This window comes from Coenobita brevimanus, chromosome 24 (assembly GCF_032717465.1).
Source record: "Coenobita brevimanus isolate Jiangsu-jjx chromosome 24, ASM3271746v2, whole genome shotgun sequence".
Classification (NCBI taxonomy): domain Eukaryota; kingdom Metazoa; phylum Arthropoda; class Malacostraca; order Decapoda; family Coenobitidae; genus Coenobita; species Coenobita brevimanus.
In genome coordinates, this window is record NC_136977.1 from 2,911,725 (window position 1) to 2,927,460 (window position 15,736).

Genomic DNA, 15,736 nt, shown 5'->3' on the forward strand with positions numbered 1-15,736 from the left:
CATTTTATTTATTTATTTATTTATTTTTCAGTGAATTAACAGTGAAATGGCTGAAGTCTAGATCCCCTGCTATCCTCTCCTCCTCCTCCACCCCCTCCTGTTCCTGCTTCTTGTCCTCCACTTCCTGATCTTCTTCCTCGTCCTCCTCTTCTTCTTTCTGTTTCTCTTCTTCCTGGTACAGTAGTTGCTTTGGTTGTTAGGGATATGGATACAGTTGAGTGAAATCATGATTGTGCATAGATGGTATCCCATCATGTATAAAATAGTTCTGTATGTAGTGAAATAAAATAGAAAAATATTAATAATTTGCTGAAATTTACTGTAACTGAATATAGGAATAAAAACTGGTGGAATGGAGCTACCCTTCTTCTGCTATAGTTGAAAGATTACAGAGTATTTGAGAGGTGAAGTTTATGTTTTAATAAGAATAATTGAACCTCCACTGTACAGTGTGCTGCATACAAAATTGCTGTTCATGTGAATTGGCTTGGATCAAAATTTTCCTGATCGTACGAGTACCAAAGTAGATATACAGATATTGCATTCAAGTGTAGCAGTGTACAGGTACAGTATAATAACTGCTTTGGCTGCAGGCTGTTGACATGCCCACTACTGATAACATTAGCCCTTTGAATCTGATGGCTGATTTTATTGGTTTATTCTTGCATACTCCAGATTGTTTTATTCAGTTTGGAGACTTCTTTTTGTGAAGGGTCTAATGACCCAAATATAAATAAAAAATTTGCATATAGAATAACCATATATTACATCACTGGGATTCAAGAGGTTAAAGAACTCTTTACTGGAATATGCTTTAACAGGTTTGCAGAGGCAAGCAGAAGTATGAGTAGAGTAGACTGTTAAGTACATTGTTTTGCTTTGTTGGCTGCAGCTCCAAGCTGTGTAGTGTAGATTTTTTTCTCCCAAATGATTTGCTGCATCATTTGTCAAGGACATTATTGTTATTGTTATTATTATTAGTTATTATTATTATTTTTAGACAATTTAGCAGCAAGGCAATTTTCCCTTTTTTTTTGGGGGGGTGCAAATTATCTACTGCATCAGTTGTTGAGGACATGATTTTTTTTTCCAGCTTTGTACTGTATTTAGAAGCAAAGAAAAATCCCTAAACATCCCTATGTTTTGAAGACTTTTCATATAATTTATTAGTTTATTTATTTATTTTTAAGTAGAAATGATATACATTTATAATTTTCAGGTTTAAAATATTGTTTACATCTCATATGGTTTACATTCTCAAATCACTGAACTTGCTTCTGTGCAGCTGATAATTATGTACTGTACTATATGTATGACAGGTTTCACTGAGCGAAGGATCCAACCCATTTGTGGTGGAGTGGGATGAAGGTGACACAATTCAGGGAGCACTGGATCGCCTTATGCTTCTCCCACATGATGAGCGTCTTGTCACTCTTGCAAGGGACTCTGCCAGGGACCTCTATGCTCACCTTCCAGCACCCCAGCGCATCAGTAAGATTAATTTAACGGTAAGCATAATTAAGCAGTGTTTTCAAGCATTGTGGTGGTGGTGGAGTGCAGGAAACTGGCCACTTCATCTGGGTGCACCCAGAGATCTTTTGTTGTATGAGGAGAGTAAGTATGTTATGATATGCAGGGCTGCATTATAGTGAGAGTATGGTGGATTTTTTGAGAATTGTAGTATAAATTAATAATGAAGCAGAGAAGGTTTATGACCACTTCATAGTATTCATGGCTAGGTGAGCTTGTGCCTCTCTGGGAAGGGCAATTTTTGTGGGGTGAATGTTTAGCACAGGTTCCTGAAAGATATGGTTCAGTTGTAGCTTTCAAGATTGTTTGTAGATTATGTTCAGTCATTCATATGGTCCAACCTCAAGGATGATGATAAGAATACTAAGATAACACATAAATATTAATGGAGTTTCTGCTATTTCAGCTGGGACAGTTACAGTCTGCTATTGACAATGAAGGAGAAGTGAGAGTGGACTTGGCAAAACAGGAACGAGAGGCAAGTGAAGCTGGAGACTCCCTCACTCGTGCCAGTGTATCCCTCCAAATCTCACAGTGTGATGCCAGAACCCAGGCACTGGCTCTTCTCACTCTTCACTATTGCACTGCTCTTCAGTACTGCAACACTCAAACTCAGGTATAGTGCTAGTCTGCTGTGTTCACAGAATTTACCTAATAATTATCATCAGTTTGTTCTTAATTATTATTTGGTGATGCCATTCTGTTGCTGGCTAATATTCCCAAGCAGAGAGGTTTGGTATGTTTCTCTGTCAGTTAATGATTTTGATATGAAGTGCTTAGGAAGAAAACGACTGACATGCCTTAAATATGAAATAGATTCAATGGAATAGTAGGCAAATTTTTGTCTCTGTTTCTTTTTCACCAAGCCACTGACAGCAGACATGATAAACATCCATGGGGTTAATTGTCGTTTAAATTCTTATGACTGTTGAATGGTGATTATTGCCAAACACCCTGAGAGGAACTCTCTTAGACACATCCCACAGTCAGTTATCAGACCTGGCCACATATATGAACAGTTCTAGGGTTGACAAGAAGTACCATTGATATGTGGCATTTTGAGGTAGGTAAATTTTCTACTTTTATCTTACCTGAAGAAAGTATAAAGTCTTTGCTTTGTTACAGTTACTGTATATTGCATTTTTCTTTTTAATTCTCATTTGGTAGGAATTTTGTTTTAACCCTATAGTTGCAACAGACATCATGTGATGGAAAAATTTTAGCTGTGATGTACACTCGGAAGCACTAATTTCTCCCCCCCTAGTAGCCGGAGTCGCGGCCAGTGAGAGACCAGGCGTTCGAACACCCCACACCCACATCCCCTCCCCCAACCCCAGTGGCAAATGTTGTTGGACAAATGTGGAACGACCAAAGCTGGTGATCTTACAATGTCATGATTGTTTTTATAGAGAATCAGAACCAGTAGGTGTAAGTATATAAAGGTATTTAACGTGTATTACTGTGCTGTTATCCACAACATATGAAAGGAACTTAAAAATGAAAGAAGACCTACATTGTATTATGTGTTATTGTCTGTATTACCATGTCCTATATTATAATGTTACAAATAAGTATAGTATAATGAACAGCATCTGTTGAAAGATATGATGTCTTTTCTCACACATTCTCATTCCCACCACCACCACCACCACCCTTCTCTCTGGGTTTATATCAACCAAACACCTCTCTTATCCTCCTGTCCCCCACTCCCACGCTTAGTTAACCAACATAAAGATATTGGATGAAATGATCCGGCCAGGTATTGATCATATTAATATTAGCATACACCTCAGTATTAGCACCAACAAATCATTAACATACAATACTTCGATAAACCTGCCAACTATTTCATCTTGTTAGCTGTTACGTGACATATGCACTGCAAGTTTGACCTTGTTACAGGGACATACTGCTGTTTATTGCTAACACAGGTTATGGGTGTTTTTGGACGTCCATCAATTCATATTAACGCGGACAATTTAAGCCTCACATTATAAACATGTAAGGTTTATATTCCTGTCACTACCGTATTAACTAAACGAATCAGGGATCGGTTCTGACGAACCACAAACTCTCAGCTAACGAAAATATTTCGACCTCTTGTCACAACAGTGACAAATGTCACAATGTATACGACTGAATGTGGGTCAGTCGTCTACATAATGACATTGTGTCACTGTTGTCACAGGAGGTCGGAATATTTTCGTAAAAAGCAGAGAGTTTGTGGTCTGTCAGAACCGATCCCTGATCTGCTTCGTCCATCCATTAATGACAGGAACATAAATCTTAAGTGTTTATAATGTAAGGCTTAAATTGCCACGTTAATATGAATTCATGGGCGTCCAAAACCACACACAACCTGTGTTAAAGTAAAACAACCGTATGTCCTTGTATCACAAGGTCCAACTTGCGGTGAGTATGTCACATAACAGCTTACAACAAGATGAAATAGTCGGCAGGTATACCGAAGCATTGTATGTTATTGATTTGTTGGTGCTTAATACAGAGGTGTATTATAGTAATAATATGATCAATACCTGACGGATCATTTCAGCACTATCTTTGTTTACGTTGGTTAATAATGGGTGTGACTGGTGGACGAGAGGATAAGAGAGGCGTTTGGTGGAGACGGGAATCGAGAGAGATGGGTGGTGGTGGCGGGAGTGAGAATGTATGAGAAAAGACATCATATATTTCAACAGATGCTGTTCACAGCACTATACTTATTTGTAACATTATAAAATAGGACATAAGTATTATAGACAATAACACATGGCACACTGTAGGTCTTCTTTCATTTTCGCGCCTTTCCTCTACAGTGTGCCATGTGTTATTGTCTATAATACTTATGTCCTATTTTATAATGTTACAAATAAGTATAGTGTTGTAAACAGCATCTGTTGAAATATATGATGTCTTTTCTCATACATTCTCATCGTTAATTACCACCCATCTCTCTCGATTCTCGCCTCCACCAAACGCCTCTCTTATCCTCTCGTCCACCAGTCACACTCCATTATTAACCAACGTAAACAAAGATATGCTGAAATGACTGTCAGGTATTGATCATATTATTACTTATAATACACCTCTGTATAGCACCAACAAATCAATAACATACAATGCTTCGGTATACCTGCCGACTATTTCATCTTGTTGTAAGCTGTTATGTGACATACTCACCTGCAAGTTGGACCTTGTGATACAAGGACATACGGTTGTTTACTTTAACACAGGTTGTGTGGTTTTGGACGCCCATGAATTCATATTAACGTGGCAATTTAAGCCTTACATTATAAACACTTAAGATTTATGTTCCTGTCATTAATGGATAGATCGAAAATAAATCAGGGATCGGTTCTGACGAACCACAAACTCTTCTGCTATTTAAAATATTCCGACCTCCTGTGACAACAGTGACACAATGTCATTATGTAGACGACTGACCCACATTCAGTCGTATACATTGTGACATTTTGTCACTGTTGTGACAAGAGGTCGAAATATTTTCGTTGAAGCAGAGAGTTTGTGGTTCGTCAGAACCGATCCCTGATTCGTTTGGTTAATACGGTAGTGACAGGAATATAAACCTTACATGTTTATAATGTGAGGCTTAAATTGTCACGTTAATATGAATTGATGGACGTCCAAAAACACCCATAACCTGTGTTAGCAATAAACAGCAGTATGTCCCTGTAACAAGGTCAAACTTGCAGTGCATATGTCACGTAACAGCTAACAAGATGAAATAGTTGGCAGGTTTATCGAAGTATTATATGTTAATGATTTGTTGGTGCTTAATACTGAGGTGTATGCTAATATTAATATGATCAATACCTGACGGATCATTTCATCAATATCTTTATGTTGGTTAACTAAGCGTGGGAGTGGGGGACAGGAGGATAAGAGAGGTGTTTGGTTGATATAAACCCAGAGAGAAGGGTGGTGGTGGTGGTGGTGGGCATGAGAATGTGTGAGAAAAGACATCATATCTTTCAACAGATGCTGTTCATTATACTATACTTATTTGTAACATTATAATATAGGACGTAACTATTACAGACAATAACACATAATACAATGTAGGTCTTCTTTCATTTTCGTTCCTTTTTCATATGTTGTGGATAACAGCACAGTAATACACGTTAAATACCTTTATATACTTACACCTACTGGTTCTGATTCTCTATAAAAACAATCATGACATTGTAAGATCACCAGCTTTGGTCGTTCCACATTTGTCCAACAACATTTGCCACTGGGGTTGGGGGAGGGGATGTGGTTGTGGGGTGTTCGAACGCCTGGTCTCTCACTGGCCGCGACTCCGGCTACTAGGGGGGGAGAAATTAGTGCTTCCGAGTGTACATTATATGAGCAAGCTTTTTTTAAATGGGCATGCTACATATTTCTCCCATATGTCCTCATTACTTCATCATGGCCGAACGAAGATAGATAATGAACTCGTTTTTCCCATGCCTGTCCATGTACCCTTTCATTTCATAGGAGCAAAAATTATTTTGAGAAAAAAATTTTTCCCATTTTTTTTTGTACATGGGGAAGTGGACCTGGAAACATAATGCCATAGTTGTTAGGGTAAATGGTACAATCATTAGGGTCGTGAAGGATTTGTGTGTTATATAGTTTATATTTCCTGTTTGGTGTGTGTAGTTAGCCATATAAGATTTGATCTGAATGCTCTGAAAATCATTTCTGTCTATGTATTGCCAGACGCCATAATCCCGTAAGGGGTAGCCATTTGACTTTGAGTTATTTGTTTTATGGAAAGAGGCACTAACCCTCCACCAGCCCACTTGTTGACACGTAGGGAACACGAATGGTTTGGATATATGGTTACCACCCAGCATTGTAAATGGTTTCTTGGCTTACAGGAAACCATTTGGCTTGTCACTCAATGTAAAGCCACCTGTAAATGAAAGAAAAGCAATAAGAAGTGACAGGAAAGATAGGAGAAACAGAAAGAGAGGAGGGCAGGCACAAAAAAATAATGATAAAGGCTAAGGAAGAAGTAGGCAGCACAACATCAAGTGAGTGGATGATGGTCACCACCACCTACTGTACATTTTACAGTAATAAAAATTGATTTGATATTGAATTAGCACACATTATGGGTAGTGGTGTTAAATTGGCAAGCAGAAGCTGATTAGTATTGGTATCGGTATTGGAGGGGAAAAATTATCCGATAATCAGAATTGTATCGGAATCGGCTGTACTGTATAATGATGAAAACTATACAGATGTTTGTTTTTACCCAGAGACCCTAGACTCCAGCACTTATTTCTCCACCTTTTTAGATGTGAACTAAGGCTGTAATTGTTTTTCAAGGATATGATCATATCCCAGATTCTATTGACTGTTGTAAATGGTAATGCTTGAACTAAACATAATATTTTTGTGGTTAGAATGAAACTCGAAACAAATACCTTGGCAGCAGCCTTATGTCATGGAGCTGTGGCAGTCAGGTATAAACTTGTGTCAGATGGTACAGAGAGAGAGAGAGAGAGAGAGAGAGAGAAACACACATATCACCTCGCTCCGTGCTGGCCACCCTTGGCCACAACTAAATAGTATCTTTATATGAGTCAAGTTCTGTTCTAGGTTAATCTAAATGATATTCTAATATAGTAGAGCAAGTACTGTATATGCAAAAGTGTTGTCCAATTAATAGAATGCATCCTAGTAGTGCAAGAATTCGCTGACAATGCATCAACAGCTGGATGTCGTCCGTCGGTGGGTAGCAAGGAAATGCAAACTTGTATGACTTACCATTCTGAGTGCAAGTAGCACAAGATGAGCACCATAGTGAATATGGAAAGAGTTAAGAAAAGGGATAAAGCTAGATACTGTAACAGGATGATGATTTCTACCCAAAACTGTTTGAAATGGACACACATAATAAATAAATAGAGAGAATGAACAAACTCGGGAAAATTTTCAAAGTGAAATAGATGAAATTAAGAAGCAGTTATGCATGCAGAAGGAAGAAAATAAAAAATTAGTAAAGGAATTAAACAAAAAAGACACAGCAATAGATGACCTGTCAGTCGAGGTGGGTTCACTTAGAAGGAAGTTTAGTGAAATGGCAAGTACAGTTGTCAACCATGAGAGTATTATGGAGGAGTTCAGAAATGATACAGAGACAATTAGGCAAGCAAGCAGTCTGATAAACCAAAGTAGTGATACTGAAGAGAAGATAACCCAGGCGAATGAAGTGATGCAAAGTTATAAAGATAATGCAGACACAATGTATGCTGAAATGGTGAAAGTAAGGAATGACTTAGAAACAAATGTCAGAGAAAAGAACATTAGAAAGGAAGTGAAAGAAATAATTTAAAAAACCCAAAATGGTCAAAGATTCAGCAGACCAACAAATCTGTAGTAATCAATGGTATAGATGAAGAAGTAACAAGAAACAAAATTTTGAGAGACAAATAGGAGATGACAAATATAATGAACATATTGAAGGAAGTATCAGAGGAAATCTGTGATAAAGACATAGAGGAACACAAAAGGCTAGGGAAATATGAGGAAAATAAGTCAAGTCCCCTGAAAGTAACCTCCCAGAATGTGAACACTGTGGAGGAAGTACTAATAAATGCAATCAAACTCATGGAAAAAGAGGAATTAAAAAAAAGTATGGATAAAAATATGCCTGACTAAGGAGGAGTTGAGAATACTAAAGGAGATGAGGGAGGAAGCAAAAACAAAGTGCGAGGAAAGATCAGAGGAAGAGAAGAGTGAATTTTTTATTACAAAGTAACTGGATTGGAGGTATAACCAATAGGGATTAAAAAGAAGAAAAGTAGTAAACACAAGCTGTGGCAAGTATGTAAACAAGATGATTATGTTGATATACTCAGATGTAGATGGAATGGTGTCTAAATTATTAGAGATGAAAGATTATACCAAAGAAAAGGAACCACATATTTGCCTAACTGAAACAAAATTAACTCTAAAGATATCAAACGATACTCTAAAGTTAAAGGAATACAATATGTGGGGATGAGACAGTAATTTAAGAAAAGGAGGAGGAATTATAATCTTAACAAAGAAAAATCTACTAGTCAAAGAAATAGAACTAGATATACCCTCACAAGTAGAACTGATTGCATTAAAGATTAACACATCAGAAGGGAAAGTAATTGTGGCAGATTTATACATGCCACCCAAAACACCCAAAACAAACAGTTAGGAAAGAGGCGAATATTAAGACCTGGCAGAAAGTACAGTTCAGAGTTTAAGAACGTTACTACACAGAATGGAAGAGGAATGTAAAAGAATTATATTAACTGGAGATTTCAATTTAAATATATAAACTGGAATACAGTACTCTAGATGTAAGAAGCCGTGAAAGCTGTTGGGATCAAAAGCTCCTGGATCTTGTGCAGGAGATTTTCCTAACACAACATGTAAAGGAAAACACCAAAAAAAAGGTCTTGATGATCCATCAGTACTAAATCTTATATTTGCTCGGCAACAAAATGATCCGACAATATAATGTATCACCCTCCATTCGGCCAAAGCAACCATGAAGTATTAAGTTGTAACTTCAGGATTGCATATGACAGTTACTAGTAATGAGAATTACAAAAAGAATCTAACCTACAAAAAGGGCAACTACCGTGACCTGAAGAAGTACTTCTTTGAAATAGATTGGGAAAAGGAGCTTAGAGGACGAAATTTAAAATGTTATATATAGAAAATTCTGTGGTTTCCATGAAACAGGAGTAAAAAATTACATCCCACAGTACAAAAAAAAAAAAAAAAAAAAAAAAAAAAAAAATATATATATATATATATATATATATATATATATATATATATAATGTATGGTGAGGTTGGATGAGGAGGAAATGGAAAATGTGAGTGCATTTAAATACTTGGGTAGTGTGATGAGTAAGGATGGAGGTTTAGAGGATGAAGTGCTTGAAAGGGTACAATAAGGAAGAAAGGTTGCTGGTTCCTTGAAAGCATGTGGTAAGAAACAGGGAAGTGAGCTTGGAAGTGAAAAAGTTACCACATGACAGTATTTTGATACCAACTCTAATGTATGGAAGTGAAGCTTGGACCTTGCTGGAGGGACAGAAGTCAAGAGCGAGAGTAGTCGAAATGAGTTATTTGAGAGGAACATGTGGAGTCACATGGAGAGACAGACGGACAAATGAGCAAGTGAAGGAGCATTGTGGTGTGGATGTGGATGTGATAGGAAGCATTAAGAGAAACACACTGAGGTTGTTTGGCCATGTGGAGAGGATGGAGGTAAGAGACTGATGAGGAGAGTGTATGTGAGTGAGGTGGAGGGGGGGAGAGGGAGGCCAAGGATGAGATGGAGGGATGGAAGGGAGAGTTATATGAGAGAGAGAGAGGGGGGGGGGTGAGCTGGGAGCAGGGCAGTGAAATGGCGGGGGACAGGGTGACATGGAGGCGATTTGTTTGTGGCCACCCCTTACAGGATTAAGGCGTCTGGCAATGGAAAGAAAGACAGAATTTTGGTTAGTCTAGGAGGGCAGCCAGTGAGAGGTGAGAGGTTGGTTTAAGTAAGGATAGATTAGGTTAGTTTAGGCTAGGAGGTGAGGTGATGAATTGGGTTACATTAAATATAGTTACTTCAGTTTAGTGGGAGGTGACTGGTTATGAGAAAAATATAGAAATGAAGTAAATGATGGGAAAGGAGAGAGTGAGGGGCTAGGATTGGGAGGTATTATGAAGAGGAGGAGGAGACTGACATGGGAGTTATTACCACTTCCAGCATTGGCTTTTTTAGATGAATGACTTGACTGTACAAGTGAAGAAGAGGGTTATATGGAGCTGCATATGAAGAGTGTAGTCTGTGATGGCCTCAGTTCTAGCATGACCTCCCTCCCTCCTTCTCCAGTCTCCTTCCTCCCTTTGCTTGCTCTTCCTCTCTGCATTTTCTTCCACTCTTCTCTTGTCCTTCCTTGCCACCTCTTCCTCATCATGCATCCAAACTTCTCCCTCTCCTCCCTCTATACCTGTGGTTCTTAACCTGGGGAGCATGAGCAATTTCTAAGCAGGGCATGATGGCTTAGAAAAAATAGTGGGTGGCTTGGTGAAGTGCGTGTGTGTGTGGGGGGTTTTTTGGGGAGATGATGAACTAATAATTTATATTCAGTATTCATATTGTGTCTGTTTCAGCCTTCAAAGCACCTGTGTTATTAATTGGTTTCTTTCCTTCACGTCTGTTGCCTGGTTGCCTTCTTGCTTGTTTTTCTGTCTAATCCGGCTGTATAGAGAAAAAATTCAAAATACCAATAAGTTCTGTATTGCAAGACAGATCATATTCTAGTTAAAATATAAATGTCCCTCAGCATCCCCTCCTATCCCTTGAAAAGGGGATAGTGAATTGCAGAAGGGCTGATGCAGCCTGTATTCAGTTGGGTATCCATTTGAAACCAAGGTTAAGGGAGGCATGACCTGAAAAAGGTTGAGAATTGCTGCTCTGTACCTTCCTCCTTTGCTACTGCCACCTTCGTTGCTGGACTGCTGCTACTGGGGCTGGGGCTGGGCCTAGGGTTGGGCCTAGGGTTGGGCTGCTGCTGCTGGGACTGGGGCTAGGATTGGGCAGTTTCTGCTGGGGCCGGGGTGAAGGGTTGGCTGCTGCTGCTGGAGCTGAGACTGAGTTTGGGCTGTTGCTGCTGGGACTAGGCTAAAACTAGGGCTATTGCTGCTGCTGCTGCTTCTGGGGCTGGAGCTAGGGTTGCTGCTGCTGCTGCTTCTGGGGCTGGTGCTAGGGTTGCTGCTGCTGCTGCTTCTGGGGCTGGAGCTAGGGTTGCTGCTGCTGCTGCTTCTGGGGCTGGAGCTAGGGTTGCTGCTGCCTCTGCTGGAGCTGGCTGGGATGTTGGGGTGAAGGTTGGGCTGCTGCTGCTGCTGCTGGAGCGGAGATTGAGTTTGGACTGCTGCTGCTGGGATTAGGATTAAAACTGAGCTGCTAGGGCTAGGGCTATTGCTGCTGCTGCTGTTTCTGTGACTGGAGCTAGGGTTGCTGCTGCTGGGGCTGGGGCTGCTACTGCTGCTGCTTGGGTTGGGGCTAGGGATGCTCTGACTGCTGCTTGGATTGGGGGCTAGGGATGCTCTGCCTGCTGCATGGGTTGGGGCTAGGGATGCTCTACCTGCTGCTGGGACTAGCACTATTGCTACTGCTGGGGTTGGTGATAGGGCTGCTGCTTCTGTAGCTGCAGGGGGTGGTGCTGTTTCTGGGGCTGGGGCTGCTGTTGCTGATGCTTTTTTTTTTTTTTTTTTTTTTTTTTTTTTTTTTTTTTTGAAGATAATGAATGGAGGAAGGAAAAACAAAAGAAAAAAAAAAAGTCCATGTGCCCAAAGGCATCCTCCATTCATAAAATATTTATAACAACTGGATTTAAATTTATCATTCATTGCCAGACGCCATGTATCCCAAACGGGGTGGCCAACGGCATAGAGTTAATTGTTTTACAGGGAGGGACACTTATCCTCCACCAACCCCACTTGATTTAAATTGAAGTGGATTAAAAATGTTTGTGGGAAACAACTCCCAGGAAGTGAATTCCAGATAGTAGTTCTGGGGATAAATGAATTTTGATAAGCAGAGGTTCTGCATTGCGGGGGAAGAGAGAGTAAGTTCATGGGCGCTCCTAGATGCCTGAGTATTTCGGGAGAAAATGTGAAGGGAAGGCACAATTGAAGCCAGTTCGTCGGAGCATTTACGGTAAAAATACCGATAAAATAATGCTAAAGAAGCAACATCTCTACATACTGATAATGGATGAAGGTCCTGCATAATGGCAGGATTATTGTATTAATCTAATGGCTTTATTTTGAATTTTGTCCAACTGCCTCAATGCAACCACTCCACAGTGGTGAACAGTATTCGATCTGAGAATGCACATGACTTTTGTTTATTGTGGCCATCTGCTCATCAGTGAAGAACTTACGAATTCTGTACATGTCCCGATTTTTTGGAAGCATTTTTAGTAAGGGATTTAACCTAAGCTGTCCAGCTTAGGTTGGGGTTTAGAGTAACACCTAGGATATCAGCTGTAGTGGATATGGGAATATTGTCATCATTTAAAATTACCGGTATGTGAGTCTGATGGATTCTTTCTCATGGAGAAATTAATATATTTAGTTTTCTGAGCATTTAACGAGACCAGATTTATTTGTCCCCATTGATTAATTTTGGAGAGGTTCTGGTTCAGAGAAATTGCTGTGTTTATTTGGGAATTTTTAATATCAAATTGTGTAAAGGAGGTACTAAATGTGAAAGAACTATGAAGGGTCAGGTCATCAGCATAAGAGTATATTTGGTTGCGAGTGACAGATAGGAGATCATTTACCTATATGAATGAGAAAGAGGGTTGGCGCCAAAACTGATCCCTGACGTACGCCAGCATTTATGGAATGAAACAGAATAAATTCAATCTACCATGACCCGTATTTTTCTATTATGAAGGTAAGAAGAAATTAGAGGAACCAGTGATGCAAGACCATAGTGTGACATCTTAGACATTAATGCCCAGTGCCATACACTGTCAAATGCTTTTGATATAGCAAGTGCTATTGTGTGTGTTTTACCATGTTGGTCTATTGTTTTGTTAATCTGATGGCTAAGAAGGCAAAGAATGTCTACAATTGAACATTCTTGTCTAAATCCATTCTGCTGATCATTGATTATTTTATTGATTTCTAGATGCTTGATTATGTGTTTGTTATTTAGTGTCTCAAAAACTTTGCCGAGAATGGAAGTTATTGCAATTGGTCTGCAGTTTGGTGGATCAGAAGTTGCCCCCTTTTTAGGAACAGGATGGATATTTGCTTCTTTCCAAGAGGCTGGGAAACTTAAGGTACGGATGCATAAACGGAAAATTTTTGCCAATACAGGAGCCAACAGAGGAGCAATTTTTAAGTACTATTGAGGGAATTTCATCTGGACCAGTAGCTTTGTCTGCAGAGAGATTCTGTAATACAGCTTGCATGTATCTGGTGTGAATCGTGAAAGGAGGTATTTGAGGGGAATCAAAATCAAGTGCAGGAATATTTTGATTTTCTGTATTTAGGGTTGAGTTTGTTGAGAAAACGTCAACAAGAAGTTTGGCTTTTCCATGTGGGTCACTTACTAGATTTCCATTAGGGGACTGTAAAGGGCTAGGACTGGGCTGCTGCTGAGGTTTGTGTTGCTGGTGCTTCTGTGACTGGGACTGGTGGTGTTGGTGCCAGTAATGATTTAGGTACTGCTTTTCCCAGTGCCTCTGGTGCCGGTGGTGCCATGCCACTTGTACTGGTTCCACTGCTAGTGCTGGTGCTGACAGTCCTGCAGGTTATGTCAGTGCAGATGATGCTAATGTAACTGGTGCTTGTGCTGCTGGTGCCAGGCTTGCCACTGTCACTGGTACTGATGTTATCTGTTCCTCTGGTATAAATATTACAACTGGTCTCAGTGCTATGAAGCGGGTGCTGTCAGTGGATGGTGAAGCAGTGTTTGACATTGTGATGCCATTGGCTGTAGTGGTGCTGGTGCTGGCAGGGGTGGTGTTTGTGCCAGTGGTGGTAGTGGTAGTGCAGGCAATGTTGGTGGTGCCGATGTTAGTGTTGGCAGTACATGTTTTGCTGACGGCAGTGCTGGTGTTGCTGCTGGTGGCATTGGTGCTGCTGCTGGTGTTGGTGGCAGTGCTGTTGTGTGGTGGTGGCATTGGTGCTGCTGCTGGTGGTGGTGGCAGTGCTGTTGTGTGGTGGTGGCATTGGTGCTGCAGCTGCTGCATGCTTGCTAACATATCAGTCATCCTGTTGGTAGGGCTCTGTGGCCAGGCAGTTAGGTTGCTGGTTAGATGGAGTGGGAAGGGTGGGCGGATGGGTAGGTTGGGTGGGCAAAGTGTGGGGGGAGGGAGTGAATAAATGAGATGGATGGTGGGTTAGGGTAGTGGAAAGGGTGAGGAGTGTGGTGGGTGGCTGGACTTGTGGCTTTCTCGAGGACTACACAGGTGAGGAGCTTATATTACTAATAAACACAACAACAACTTGCCAGGAGCACCAGATTCAATTGGTTGGTTTCACGTTCACATGAGTCCGGGGTTGTAGCTACTACTTCTACAGTGCGGAAGGAGAGATTTCCAAATTTTTTCTCTCTTAATTTCTGAAGCAAGTAATGAATACAGTGCAGAGGGTAATATATAAGTCTTGCCTCTGTATTGATGTTGACTGCACTCTACTTTGGGATGCAGGGCGATCAACTCCAATAGCCATTGGTAGAGTGCATATAACAGCCCAGAATAAGAGGCCTGCCTTCCATCCATCTATCCATCATCCAATCCCTTGTTGCCCCAAGTGGAGTGTAAGAGCCCAGGGCTAGGCAAGTTGGTCCTCACATTTAAGATGAGTGACCAGCCTCACTCATCCCTGAGTTTCAAGCATGTAACTATACATCCCGTTTTCTCCACAGGACGATTCTAGTGAAGAAAAAATGAAAGAGCATGACTTGAACCCTGGTGTGAAGTGCAACAGTTCCAGCAACAGCAGCAGTGAGTGCCCTAAGAAAGATGGGAAGCAAGCAGAGGAGTGACATCATCTTTCTTTTTACTGTCCTGTATCATATGACTGAGGCTTAGCAGGAGCAATGTGAACTTATATACTGTACAGTATAGGTAATTACAGTACAGGTATGTGATTTATTTTTTATTAGACAGGTTAGTGTAGTCCATGAAGATAGGTTTATAGTGTTAAGTGAATATCTTTATATTCTGTAGATTCTACTCTGGCTAGCTGATACAGTAAAAGTCCTTTAATCTGGCCACTAATAATCTGAAAATCCCAATACTCCGAATTTGTCAAGGCAAAATTTTTCGTATTTTTCTAGTCATTTTTCTAATTTTCCTGGGCTTTATCTAAGGCCTCATGCATTTGCTGTGTGTGTGTGTGTGTGTGTGTGTGTGTGTGTGTGTGTGGTGTGTGTGTGCGTGCACGCGCACGCACCCAACACATAAGGCCTGAGGTGGCTGTTGTTAAAGTTTTTGTTATACTGTCAATGTCATAATGCATTAATTTCTTTCTTGATGCGGCGTGTTTGGTTACATTATATACTTTTAACATATCCTAGTTGTCTGTGTTTGTATTAGCAGTGGGACCAAGAATGTTATGCATGAAATCAGCTTGAGATGCAACTGCCAGTTAAGAATGACTGGTGGGGTGGGTGGTTGGG

At 40.3% G+C, this 15,736-nt stretch overlaps 1 protein-coding gene across 1 annotated transcript in view; it reads left to right on the plus strand.

The window, feature by feature from the left end:
* The window catches only part of Pdzd8 (PDZ domain containing 8), a 63,291-nt gene extending 48,170 nt beyond the window's left edge, over nucleotides 1–15,121 (plus strand). The window contains exons 14-16 of the mRNA XM_080267507.1: nucleotides 1,320–1,508; nucleotides 1,937–2,146; nucleotides 14,981–15,121. Coding sequence (XP_080123633.1) covers nucleotides 1,320–1,508; nucleotides 1,937–2,146; nucleotides 14,981–15,100 — 519 coding nt within the window. The 3' untranslated portion in view covers nucleotides 15,101–15,121. The remainder of the gene's footprint in view (nucleotides 1–1,319; nucleotides 1,509–1,936; nucleotides 2,147–14,980) is intronic.
* The last annotated feature ends 615 nt before the right edge of the window (nucleotides 15,122–15,736 follow it).